General features: G+C 40.4%; 1 protein-coding gene across 1 annotated transcript in view; it reads left to right on the forward strand.

The window, feature by feature from the left end:
* DECR1 (2,4-dienoyl-CoA reductase 1, mitochondrial) overlaps positions 1-901 on the forward strand; it is a 52,809-nt gene extending 51,908 nt beyond the window's left edge. The window contains exon 10 of the mRNA XM_018576278.1: positions 815-901. Coding sequence (XP_018431780.1) covers positions 815-874 — 60 coding nt within the window. The 3' untranslated portion in view covers positions 875-901. The remainder of the gene's footprint in view (positions 1-814) is intronic.
* The last annotated feature ends 11,008 nt before the right edge of the window (positions 902-11,909 follow it).

An 11,909-nucleotide genomic window follows, 5' to 3' on the forward strand; every position in this document is an offset into this window, starting at 1 on the left:
TTCCTCTTATTTGAGTCATTCCTCTATGTGGACTGTTAGCAGATCCTAGATTGGAAGGTTTGGTGAATCGAAGGCTTGTGTCTTCACCTGTAACAGGAATCCTTCTGTGGACCTTTTTTCTCCTCTGAACTTTTCCCACTTTTTTGCTGATGACTACTTCATGTTGTTGGTCCATTTCTTCTTTATCAGGTAGTTATGTTTTTTGGTAGAATTTTGGTTTCACAGTCTCACTGTTTCAGGCTCAGTGTAGTTGAGTCATCCTCATTTAGCGGTGATGAAGCCTGACCTGGTATTGAACATCAGGTTGATCATCTGGCCTTCACTTGTTTGTTGACAGCTTCCCGTCTTGCAGGAGGCTTCTCCTTTATCTGGTTAAAATTTTGAATTGTTCCTTCAGGTAGCTATGAGATAGTTGTCAGTACTTTTATGGGCCTGTCAGTGGCTGTTGCCCACCCCTCAGTTGGACTGCTTTTGGATGTCCCGACTTTTTTTAAAATCCTATGTTTCTCAATGGTTGAGAAAGAAAATAAGATTTTTGCACTTACTATTTCTCAGAGACACGAGTCGCATCCCTCTGTGTTTTCTCTCTTGACCTTGGTACTGCTTTTCCACAAAACTTAGGCATGTTGGGTAGAAGAGAGGTTATACAGGGTCTGGCTTACCATTTTTCTGTTTGCCAGTGTCCTAAGCTCCTATAGGTGGCAGTATAACCTGACTTTTTCTGAAGCCTTGTGTCCCTCAATGGACTCAAAGAAATACACTTTGGGAATAAGTACAAAAATATATATTTTTTTTTTACTTCTTTTTCCCACAGGTAACAAAAGAACAATGGGACATGATGGAAAAATTAATCCGGAAAACAAAGGGTTCCTAAGAAAATTCAGTGCTGATTCCAGTTTAGAGATTTTTTTTTTTTAATCTCCTAAAACATGTCCTCATTTTCCTCGCACCATGTAGCTTTCTAATAGGCCTAACCAATATTACAATGTCATTGCGGTAATACTAGAGCAAGATTGACATGGATACATCCAGGCTTGTTGGCTTCAGCTGGAAGGAAAATTAATGTCCTTATGCCACAATTGACATAAAAGGAATTTTCACTAGCTGTTGCTTATTTTGTGGTCACTTAAATCTTGGTGTTGTGAACTGCATTTGGTGTTTTATCCCTTGACAATTTGCTCTTTAAAATGGGCAGTAAAAGTTGTTGTTGTTTTTCTCATAAAAATGGATATTCTAAGCTGAACTCTAAGATTAACACAAACATATTGCAGGGGTTAAATGCTTCTTAAGTCTAGATGTAGAGGAATGAGGTGTAATACTTATCTGATTTCTCTGTCCTGCACTGTCCTCTCAGATGCTCCAGGTGGATCACTGCTGCCCTTGCATACAGTGCACAGCTATTGGCCTCAATTTTATGTGACAATGGCAGCGTGAGTGTTGGCTGAAGTGCCTTAGAGAAGAAGCTTCGGGAGACCAGTTGCAAAGATGGAGGGGGCCGTCCAGGGCAAGGAATAGGGTAAGTATTACACCTTATTCCTCTACCCCAAGACTTGATGAGGGATGAGCCCTTGCATCCTGGGCTGTGCCACTGCAAGGGTAGTTTTTGTGTAATTCCAGTAGTTCAGGCACTCATATTTTTTTTTCTCTTAACACAAGATCAAAGTCCAGCTCAAATGGCCCTTTTATTGCTCTCCTCAGTGGTCACCTCACAGAACCTCATAATTGCCACCAATGTGGAGCTAGTGGTGTATGAATTAACAATAACCTGGGTAATAATCTTTAAATGAATGTCACTAGCAATAACACAAAAATCCATTAAAATACCACGTGCCATAAATTTGGTTGATAAGTGCAATAACGAATGTAAAAACATTTTGATTGTTAAAAATTGGCAAATGTACATAAAATACAGCAAAATGTATGCTTTACTGACTTGATCCATATTACATGAAGGTGCAGGCTGTGGAGCTGTCATCCTGATCCTTTCTTCAGTAATTGAGGAGTCAATGAGGACATGCACATTGTCTGGACAAAACCCAAGTCCGCAACGGCAGCCAATATTTCTATTGTGACAGGTTCCCTTTAAAATATAAAAAAATGAACCTGATTTGCTGTTACAAATGTTTCATTACTAACTGGCTAAATCCACCCAGGTAATGCATCTGTCACTTTCAACACATTTTCATTACCAAGTGTTTAGGTCTATTTTTTATTCTTTTAGCGCCTTCAAGAAATCGTTAAGCCTTAAATGGAAAAATTACATCAAATAATTTAATACAAATTACATGGTGCATACGCAATAAATATAATACTTGCAAAAAAATCTTGTTTTGTGGTGTTTTTTTGTCCAAGTGATCAGGGTGTCTGCAAAAAGAAGGAACCATTAGAAGATCTAATATTCCAGGTGTGATTTTTGCCATATTGTGTTGCTGTTCACTGCAGGACAGGTGACCTCAGTCCATACGCCTCTATTATGGATAGGGGCAATTCCTCAGGTATTCAAAGAAGGTTCAGATGCCAGCAGTATTGATCCTGGTACCCCTATTACTTGGGTCTTGGGTCCATTCAGAGTGTGACCCCCCTTCCTCAGGTCTTGCCTGGAAGGATTTCCCCACAGGTATGCACACTTATATGGACCAAACTGCATTTTTAATTGTTGTCTATGACTCCAGAGGTCATAAGCGTACCTCTACTCCTTCACCTGCAGAATCAATATGTTATCTACCTGCAGACTTAGCAGCCCGTGAGACTTCAGCTGCAGAAGCTCCATCTTGAGTGTTGAAAACCTTTGCCAGATAAAGTTGTAGTTAAGCAGCCACCATGGCTCACAAGCTTGGAGGGACCCTTGCAGCTCTTATGGACGCTGTGCATGCCAGCTTAAATTTGGAGGTGCAGCCTGTAGCTCTACTAGTGTTGCTACCAGTCTAGGGTCCCTGAGAGAACCTAAGACCACTAAGACCCCATTCACACTGAGCGACATGCAAATCGCGCGACTTTGAGCGACATCTTCCTATTGGGCTGTATGCAATCAGGAGCAATATCGCTCAAAATCGCTCTAAAAAAGGGTCATGTAGAAGCGACAAGCTACCAGCGACGAGCTACAAGCGATATTGAGCGATATTGAGCCACATTGAGCGACGAGATGTGAACAGCTACATTGAATTGTATTGGTGAAGCTACATAGAGCGATATAGTGCGGAAATATGAGCGATATCGCTACAAAAATCGCGCGATAAATCGCTCAATATTAACGGGGCCTAAATCTTTTCCCATGGACACACTTTTTCCAGACGTTCTGTATGTATTCTGGTGATACACTGTTTACAATTCCCAAACGTTTTGTGGTCCAATACCAATTTAAAGAAGCCTTTGTTAAGAAGTGGGTTGATCTGGCAGTGTCCCATCTTAATAAAGCTCTGATAACCCCTGTAGATGAAGTGCCAGTGTTTAAGGATCTTTATAGATAAATAGCTGGAGACACTTTTCCAAAACCTTGTTTTTTTGGCAAACCCTGCTTTGCAATCTGCCATGACTGTGTGTTTTTAGTCTTGTCAAACATTAGGGGAATGATCTAAATTCATGGCAAGGAATCCCGATTAATTCCACACTAATCCTTTTATATGTTGAATGTTTAGACTTCATGTTGACAGCCCTGCACTACTGTGTAGATGGGTTAGTGAATGTTTCCCCATCTTATTTTCCATATGTCTCCTATCAGTGAACATGTGAAGAATGATTTGGTTGAAATGTTGGGCTGCAGAGCACACGTTTAAAAGGTGCTTAATGCACATGCCCTTTGAGGGTGAACATCTCTTAAGAGGCAGCCAGAACACTCATCAAGGATGCTATTGGGGGTAAGAGTACTTGTATACCCCAGCAAAAGGATTAGAAGAATCACTCCTCTAAAGGAAAAGAACAGTTTCTTTTTATTTCTCCCAGGCTGCAGCCTCTAAAACTTAACCAAAGTCAGTTATCCCACAAGCCCTGGGCCCCTAAATCCCCAGAACATGCAGACACATCCTCTTCAATATTAAAGTATGCCCCCACTTTCCTAAGTGGGAGGACACAGTTAATCTTTGGACAGACAGCATCTCAGATGCTTGGGTATTGGAGGTGGTTTTAACGGGCTACAGACTAGAGTTCCCAATACCCTCCTCACTTCATGTCTTTCATTCTTCTAATTTCCGTATGGAATTTACCAGGTCTGCCATGGCCTCCGTTCATCAGGCATTCTATCTGGCCTCTCTAGATATCAAGGATGTGTACCTGCATGTCCCTGTTTCCAGCACATTCTATTTGGTCTGTCTTCTATACCCCATGTATTTACCAAGGTTCTAGCCCATGTGTTTGCCGTGTTGCACTTCCAGGGCATCCCCATTGTCCGATATCTATCTGGACGACTTCATGTGGAGGAACAATCGGCACAGATCCTGACCAACAAAGTGGCGCAGGCGGTTCAAGCCTTGAAAAGGTTCAGTTGCACCCTGAACCTTCAAATGTCTTTGTTGGAGCCACTTGAAGTATCTGGGTCTTATCCTGGACACAACTTAAGCCAGAGGTTTTCTTTTACAAGAAAATCTTCAACTTTTCTGCTCCCAGGCTCAGACTCGTTAGCCCAATTCACTGTTGCATGAGAGTCGTTGGGCTGATGGTAGCATTTTTTTCAAAGCAGTCTAATTTGCCAGATTTCACTGCAGAACTCTTCAACTCAACATCCTGTCATTGTGGGACTAATCTGTTTTAGTCTCTGAACAAGTGATTCACCTGACGCCAAAGACCAGGTTGTGTCTGGTTCAGTTATGGAACTAGGGAAGCCCTTCCTTCTGATCTCTTGAAAGATCATCACAACAGCCTGCCAGACTGGAGAAAAGTCCTGGATGCCCTGTCTGTGCAGGAGACTTGGTCCCTAGAGAAAGTCCAACATTGTTGGGCCTGTTAGTGTTTTGTTTACAGAGTTGCCCACCCCTGAGTAGGTCTGCTTTTGGATGTCCCAGATGCCTATGAATCCTTTTTCCCCTCAATGAGCGAAAAAGAATACAAGATTTTTGCACCCACAGTAAAATCCTTTTCTTGGAGTTCATCAAGGGACACGGGTTCCCACTCCTCTGTGTTTTTGGTCTTGTTCCTACACTGCTTTGTCACAAAACTGAGGCATGCTGGGAGTAGACGGGGTTATACCAGGCTAGTAATTTTTTCTTTTTTTTCCAAATCTTTTTGTAGGTGTCAGTATAAAACAAAAGTCTCTGAATCCTATGTCACTCAATGAATGAAGAAAAGCATTTTACGGTAAGTACAAAATTCCCTTTTTTTTTAACAAAAGCAGGCAGAGTAAGTACATGAATCTGAATTATTATCAACCTCTGAAGTCCTTGTACAGTACATCAAAGCTCAGAGGGAACGGGAAAACGGCACAAGGAGACAATCGGGTGTTCTGCAGTGCAAAGAGCATGCTGATAGGTGAGAGCAGAGTGACAGATCAGCAAAACTGAAAACTGGAGCAGATACATATCAGGTCCCCCTCCCCTAGCAGGGAGGACTGTGCTGTGTAACAGCTGCGTAAATACTCAGACTGGATGTACATATGTGTATTTCATCTGTAAATTTAGCTGTTTGGCTGGAGTTCAACTTTAACTCATCAGCATCTACCAGAAACTATAACACTAGTTTTTTTGTTTGCATTGACCACATGAACTCCTCACATGTGAACCCAGACCAAAAAAGTCAACAAGACTATAGATTTCCTTTACAAAATAGTCGAAACCCACATAGAGAACACAATTTTGGTTCCTTAGCCGTCAGGTCGTAGAGTACATATGATCTGTCTGCAGGTAACCAGTAAATTGAAAAAATACAAAGGAAAAGGGTTGCCATAGTTACAAGGGAAAATTAATGTATATCTTTGTAGAATGAAAGAAAAGACAGTAGGGATTACTGGTTTATTATAAAGGAATGGTGTCTTAAGAACAAAGTCTTATTCTACAAAGGAAGATAGTTATTACAGATGCCAGCACAGATCACGCGTTGGGGTCCAAACAATCTTTTGAAGTTAGATCTGTAATAATACTTGATTAAAGCAGTTTTGTGAAGCACTTTCACTTCTACACCTTCAGGAAGAAAAAACATGTTTTAAAGAATGGAACCAAATAATATGATATATTTAATATTTGTTATCTAAACTGTCACACAAAAGCTTAGTATAAAGGGCCATTCAACTTTCAGTATTTTTTTTAAATGTACAATTTATTTTATATTCTAACAAAATATTCTTCCTTCTTTACCAGTGTACATTTTTGCTGCCTATGGGGAATTAAACATAGATAGAAGGAAGGGGATACCTCTCATGGATTTTGTAAGGAAGGGCGAATAGGGTGGAAGTGGGGAAGGACACTTTAAACACCCATCATCTAAAGTATATCTAAACCAAAAAGCAAATATTGGACTGAATTCGTTTTGTTTTTTTTACCCTTTTATTTTCACCTGGTAAACCAGCCTGTTAGTCTCATGTTTTACTTCCTTTAACAGAACAAGATGTCCAGCAAAAGTGGCAGTAAGGGTTGAGATGAACCGTTTAACAATGACATGGGGTGCAATGTTCACCTTTAATTAATTTCTTGGAATTTCTTTATTTCAAATGAAGAAAAAAAATCTTCCTGCTACTACATAAAAAGTGCTAGCTGGAGTTAACAATGCTACTGTCCAAGGTTGGCTCCCTTGCTACCCCATAGAGCGAGCCACCCTAAGACGGGAAATGTGTTACTGGCTGGATCACCAGTTGAAAATATTGTAAAGACTAAAAAAAAAGGAAACAATGCAGGCGCCACATTTACCAACTGGTGCACTCTAAGGTTGACGGCTCCAGTGTTTGTGTGTGTATATATAAATTATGTATTTTTTCTGTGCACACCATGGCTGAAGTAGGTGGATGGACCTGGGAGCTTAGATGCAGAGTTTTCAATAGAGGTTATTGGTTGTCCAAGATCAGTTAAACCAATTACCACAAACTGAGTGCAGAAAGATATGTTGTGGATGGGTGAACAAAGGTATTTTGGTTAAAACTGAATTGTAAATCTTTTTTTTATGGCAGGAACATCCTACACTGACCTTTTTAAATATGTATGCACTTGCATATGTATGCATTTTCATTGAATCATTTAAAACATGCAGGCAATGCTGCTAAGCATATGTAAAAAAATATCTGTGGATATGTAGAGATGAGAGACCGGTTAATGCATGCATGCACGATGACGGAAGGCAGTTCTGGTTTCCTCATTATGGAAATACTGAACGCGCCAGGCAGGTAAATAGATGGAAATATCAAACGGATTTCTGAGTGTAGAGGACAATAAAGAAGCAACAAACATTTCATAGGTCACTTTACATTTACAGATGCAAAGGCATAATTGTATTTTTATGAGAACTTTGTGTAGCCAAGCAAGTTATACCACAAGATGATGAATGGCTCATTGCCGAACTGAATTAAGTTAACGTACCACAGATATTTTATCCTCGAACCATATGTAAATATATACTATAATAAAGCCTGACTGGTTAATGTAATACACAGCTGTTAAATATAGTAACACTTCTATTCTTTTTATCAGACTGGACCAATAAGGTTTTGATCTGCCTTTTCCATCACTAAAACAAGTTATGACCTGTCCCTTTATAATGTGACATGTCCCTGAAGTTCACCTTTGCTTCTATTTAGCTGGAATAACTTTATTTTCTTGCTTATTTAATACAGTAAGATAAATAAGATGGTGAAGCCTATTTATAAAAACTGTAGAATTGTAAGTAATGCATTTGTTGCTATGAGTAACAATTCAATTTCTGTAGTGGATTTTTAATTTTTTCATCCAGTTTAAATGAATTTGCCCCAATATGGTTACAACATGGTGTCAGAATACTGGTATATAAAGCTGGTAAAATTCACACAAAGGATAACAGCTGTGAGTAGCTCAAGAAAACTCGACTTTCAGCTTTAAAAAAAATGCAATATAAGTAATTTAAATGAAATGTCAGTTTTTTATGTATTTATATGATGGATTTGAACTCATTCAAGGTTGAACATCTGGGCATGCAGACATATTTCTTACAGAGCTTCGTCTGAAAGTTAAAAACAGTACGGTTGATTTACTAAGGTCCCTTTCATGTGGAGCCTTCAGTTCTGATCAGCAGGGGATCCGTGCACTTGGATGCACGTTATCTATTTGGGTGCAAAAATATGCTTGCAAAATACTCATTAGAAGGGGCTCATCTGGGAGAATCCCTAATAAAAAAGGATCTGGGGGTTCTTGTAGCTTAGACTCAAACAGCATGCAATGTCAAGCTGCAGCTAACTAAGCTAGCCAATTACTTGCCTGCATTTAAAAGGTAAAGCAATAATTCTACCCTTTTACAAAACACTGGATTGGACCCATCTTGAATATGCAATTCAGTTTTGCTTGTCAATCCATAGGAAAGATGTTCTTGAACCAGAAAGAGCTCAGTGAATGGTAACAAAATTAATCAGAGGAGTGTAGGACCTCAACTATGATGAATGATTACATAGATTACAAGAGGTGCTTAAAAGGGGATACGTGTAGAATGTACAATTATATCAAAAGTGAGCATAGTAACTTTAATAAATGGTTTACTCTGAAGAAGACATCTGGGCACAATTTGAGGGTAGAAGAAAGGAGGTTTACCCTTAGATGTTAGAAGGGGTTCTTTAATGTTAGACCAGTAAAAATGTAAAAACTTCCTACCCCAGCAGGTACTAGCTGAGAGTAATAATAACTTCAAAAATGTTTGTTTTTTAGGTTATACAGGGGAGCATAATATATACAGGGCTGTGGGAACTGTAAGATAATAAATCATACACATACAGGTACAGGTCATCCAGTTCAACCTATCAACTCTTGAACTATGAAGCCCAACTTCTATTATGTTTTTACACTCCTTCACCACCACCAGTAGTGTACAAGAAAATAAAAAAGATCCCAAAACAGTACTTACCCTCTCTGCACTCCGGCATTGGATTTCTTATTCTCCTTAAGTTCTCACCAAAGTTCCTCATTGCACCAGCTTCCTGTAAGCCTAGGGAGTCCTAGACATGCTCCCTGGGCTCTCGTGGCTTTGCAGAAGAGTTCTGTAGATCCATGCAACTATGCAGTGATGTTCTCTACATCATAGAGGACTGCCCCTGGCACTTCAGGAAGAAGTGGCCTCACCAATTACCATTCCATTGAAAGTATTAGTAACAGTAGAAATGTTGAATAACTACAAGGGTCCATCCAGTTCAACCTATGTGATTGTGTCTGTGTTTATATGGCTTTAACACTGCACATATGTTTGTATATGAAGTGAAACAAGAAAGTCATCAAGAAGTTTCTTGAATTTATCAATGCTCTTGGCAGATACCACCGCCTGTGGAAGGGAGTTCCACAATTTCCCAACTCTCACAGTAAAAAAAAACCCTACAAATTCTAAAATTGAACCCCATTTCCTCAACCTCCCATTGTGTCCCTGTGTTCTCAATAGAGTTTTCAGATTAAACAGTTTGTTCTGAATATTGTGATCCCTATTAATGATTTTGAAGACTGCAATAAGGTCCCTTCTTAATCGCCTCTTTTCTAAGGTGAGTATGTTTTAATTTCTGAAGGCGGTCTTCATAACTCAGTCCTTCAATCCCCTTTTAATTATTTTGTAGCCCTTTGCTGAACTCTCCCCAGCTTGAGGACGTCTTTCCAGAATTTTGGCGACCAAAACTGTACCGCATACTCAAGATGAGGCCGAACCAGTGATTTATAAAGTGGAAGTATTACTCTTTTATCCCTTGCTACAATTCCTCTTTTATTGCTGGCTGCTCCTTGGAATTGCTTACTACTGCCAATCTGTGATTTATGAGCACCCCCAGGTCTTTTTCCATGTCCAGCTTCCCTAATGTAGCGCACCCCCCCAAGTATTAGTTTGCACACACGTTCTTTGCTCCCATGTGTATTACCTTACATTTTTCAACATGAAATAGCATTTGCCATCTTGTAGCACATGCCTCAATTTCTTTTAGGTCCTGTAGGAGTGCATATATCTCCAGTTCAGAACTGCACCATTTTGTATCGTCCGCAAAAAATGAAATCAAAGTATTTACTCCAATCTCTATGTCGTGGATGAATAAGATGAACAGGATCGGTCTCGGGACTGAACCCTGGGGCAGCCCACTCAAAACCTTTGCCCACTTGGAAGTTGTGAAGTAAATGCTTGTGAGTTACTGTGTCGAATGCTTTAGTAAGGTCCAGATGAACCATGTCTATTGGTATTCCTCTGCCTAGATTAATGCTGATTTCCTCATAAAAATGTTAAAGGAGAACTATGAGGTGAGTGCTTTTCACTCGCCTCATAGTTCTAGCCGACCTGTGACAATGAGACTGTCACAGGTCGGCTCAGTAGATCGGGAGGTGAGCAAACACATACCGTGTTCGCTCGCCTCTCGATCCTGTCACGGCTCTCTGCCGTGACAGGGTAGGGGCTGGATTCCCCCCTCCCCGCTTCGATCCTCCAGCGCTGACTGGCGGAACAGACGGGGGAGGGGGCGGGTACAGCTGGCTCTGCCTCTAGATAGGCAGAGCCAGCTGTCACTCACGCAGCTGGGCGGATCCCGTCATCTAAGTCGTGATCGGCTGCGGCGTCTCAGTATACTGCGAGCTGTAGCTCGCGGTATACTGAGCTTAGGGTAACGGGAGGACGCTAGTTTGTGTCCTCCCGTTACCCTAAGGAGAACTATGGGGAAAAACACTGACCCCATAGTTCTCCTTTTAAGAGATTAGTCTGACAAGAACGGTCCTTCATGAAACTATGTTGATTACTACTTATGATACCAGTTTCATTCGCAAAGACCCGCATGTAGTCCCTTGCAAACTATTCATGTTAAGCTGACAGGCTTGTAGTTGTAGTTACCTGTTGTACTTCCCTTCCCCTTTTTGTATGTTGGTACCACATTTGCTTTCCGCCAATCAGCCGATACCATACCTGTCACTATAGTGCCCATAAAAATTGTGTACAAGGGTCTGGCTATGTCCTGGCTAAGTTCCTTTAGTACCCTTGGAGGTAACCCGTCCGCTCCTGGGGATTTGTTTACATTTAATCTTTCTATCTATGTGTTACTCTGCTGTGATACGTTAAAACTGGTACTACTATTTCTGCAGCTGATAACCTGTTCTCTGCCCATGTCCGTCTCATCTGTAAAGACAGAAGAAAATAATTTGTTTAACTCATTCGCTTTCTCCCTGTCGCTGGTGGCTAACCTCCCCTCGCCATCTTTTATGGGGCCTACTTGTTCCATCGTTACCTTCTTGTTATTTATGTATTTAAAGAATAGCTTGGGGGTCTGTTTGCTTTCTGTTGCTATGTGCTCCTCGTATTCTACTTTTGCTGCCCTGATTGCTTTTTTACATCTTTTGTTGCACAACGGAATAAACTGACCAATTTTGTTATTTAAGATATCCTTGAAACTTCCCCCTTTCTCCTCGGTGTTCATATTCAGGAAGATTTTATCCCAATCTATGTCACATAGTAGGCCACTTAGTTTATTAAAGTAAGCTTTTCTAAAATTGAGTGTTCTTGTCCTACCTACATGCCTGCATTTCTGGAGTTTACAGTGAACGTTATCATTCTGTGGTCGCTGTTCCCTAGGTTGTCTCTGATTTCCACGTCTGCAATCAGCTCTGGCGTAACCAGAGTTCTGGGCGCCCGGGGCAGAATTTTTTTTTCGCCCCCCCCCCCCATTATATAAACAACCACTGGAACTGTACCCTGCACCTCCCCTCCACACACACATGTTTTTATTTTCATTTTTCAAATTTTAATATTTTATTTTTTTAGAAACTTTTTCATTTTTTTAAATTAATTTTTATTTTATTAATTCATTTTTT

The sequence above is a fragment of the Nanorana parkeri genome, unplaced genomic scaffold (assembly GCF_000935625.1).
Source record: "Nanorana parkeri isolate BGI_ZX_2015 unplaced genomic scaffold, ASM93562v1 scaffold62, whole genome shotgun sequence".
NCBI lineage: Eukaryota > Metazoa > Chordata > Amphibia > Anura > Dicroglossidae > Nanorana > Nanorana parkeri.